Consider the following 1,875-nt stretch of genomic DNA (forward strand, 5'->3'; position numbering starts at 1 on the left):
TCGCAAATGGATTCTGCGGCTCTGCCTGCCTTTTCTTGACATGGGCTTACCTCCTGCCCCCCCCCCCGCCGCCCCACAGTTTGGGTACCTCCTGAAACTTTCCCCGGCGGCCAGCTAAAGGCCACTGTGTCTACAGGCGGTCTTCTCCCTCCTCCTCTAATTCCCTTTCCCAGCCAGTGGCTCCCCACCAACCCCAGAGGGTCCGCTCTCTGCCCCTCCCCCCGTTCTCCTGGCCGAGTGGGCAGAAACGGTAAACAAAGGGACGCAGGGACCCCCGAGCCGGGGACCCTGGCCCTGCTCAGTCCCCGGGGGTGTGGAAACACATCTCTCTCATCAACCTGACAGGACCTTACGGCAGGCAGGGGACTGAGGGTGGGGAAGGCGCTACGAGGTTTCCAAACGGCATTCGTTAGAGGGAGGGAGGGCTCTCCCGAGGGGTCAGTGCCTCGGGGCCATTCTGGGAGGGGGAAAACGCTTTTCCAGATATTGTCTCCTCAGGGAGAGAGTAACAATTAAAACCTGTGATCAGCTTCTCTCGGTCTCCTCCCGCCCCTGTGCACCTCTGTTAAGAAGCAGAAGAGAGCAGGCCGTGGCGCAAATGCCACACGGAGGAGCTCAGGGCTGGTGGGCCGTCCATACCCAGCGGCTCCAGCCAAATTAATAAACATGCCGCCCATTTTAAATTGGCTACAAATGACGCTAATGTTTTCCGACAGAATTAGGGTGGCTGAAACCGTATGTAATGAGACAGAAAATTATGGTAAAGATGACAACTGGATGGGCATTTCCAACCACACTTATGGACGATTAAAACACAAACGAGAGCAAAGGAGGGGGAGAGAGAAAAATCGAGACAAGGGAGACAACTGCCAGGCTTGGAAACACACTGTAACCTGGGCCTCGGGTCGCCTGGGTTCCCTCTGCAGTTCGGGGGCCTGCAAGCTCTGCCAGCCGCTTTCCTAATTTCCTTGCAAGGTTCCAGGCGAGCTCTGAATTCGTTAGAGGGAGGGCCGGTGCAGGGAACAGATACCCAGGCTGGATGCTTGGCCAGCTGCCCCATCCTCCTGCCTGCTGCTGCCCACCTTACCTCTCCTGGCTGCCTCACAGGCCAAGGCAAGGACATTGGCGCTGAGGCCAGTGGGGCAGGTCTTCCGAGACTGAAATAAGTAGCTAGGACGTGCGGCCAGCTACAGACATTCAGAACCAGCCTGGGGCAGGCCCGAAGGGGGCACCTCGCATGCTCTACCAGCCTGAGTGTCAGCTGCCCAGATGTCTCCATTTGAGAAGGTGGGGCCTGATGGACGTGGGGACAAAGTGGGGGAAATTCCAACCACTCGGATTTGAGAGTGAAAGTAGCACATGTTAAGATACTTATGCAAACCTCTCTGAACTCCAGCTGCTCCTGGGGGAGTGGCTGATCCCTGCCCCTGCCTGAGAGCCCCCAAGTGACCACTCCAGGCCCTCTGAGTCCCTTCTTTTCTCCCAAGGCCAGGAGGAAAGATTGGTGCTCGGGTCACAAACCCGGATGGCCAGGCGGCTTTGCTCCCCCACACAGCCTCCCCTTACCTGCCGGTTCTGGTACCAGGTCTTGACCTGGGTGTCAGTGAGGTTGAGCGAAGCTGCCAGGTCCATGCGGTCCTGCACGCTCAGGTACTTCTGCCGCTCAAAGCTACGCTCCAGTTGGTTGAGTTGGTGGTCAGAAAAAGCCGTCCTGGCTTTGCGAGGCTTTTTGGCTCTCACGGGGGGACTCTCTCGGCTACTCGTAATCTCCCGGTCTCCTTCCTCCTTTGTTCCTATGATAGAAACCCAGACACAGTTTAGTAAAGTAACCTGGAATAGGGAAGGGCGGAGTGTCCTTCTGGCACATACTTCCAC

At 57.3% G+C, this 1,875-nt stretch overlaps 1 protein-coding gene across 1 annotated transcript in view; it reads right to left on the reverse strand.

Moving 5' to 3' along the window:
- Window positions 1-1,875, reverse strand: part of BARHL2 (BarH like homeobox 2) — a 5,005-nt gene that overhangs the window by 606 nt on the left and 2,524 nt on the right. The window contains 1 exon segment of the mRNA XM_006093169.3: window positions 1,567-1,793. Coding sequence (XP_006093231.1) covers window positions 1,567-1,793 — 227 coding nt within the window.

Source organism: Myotis lucifugus, unplaced genomic scaffold, assembly GCF_000147115.1.
Source record: "Myotis lucifugus unplaced genomic scaffold, Myoluc2.0 scaffold_110, whole genome shotgun sequence".
In the NCBI taxonomy this organism is placed as follows: Eukaryota; Metazoa; Chordata; class Mammalia; order Chiroptera; family Vespertilionidae; genus Myotis; species Myotis lucifugus.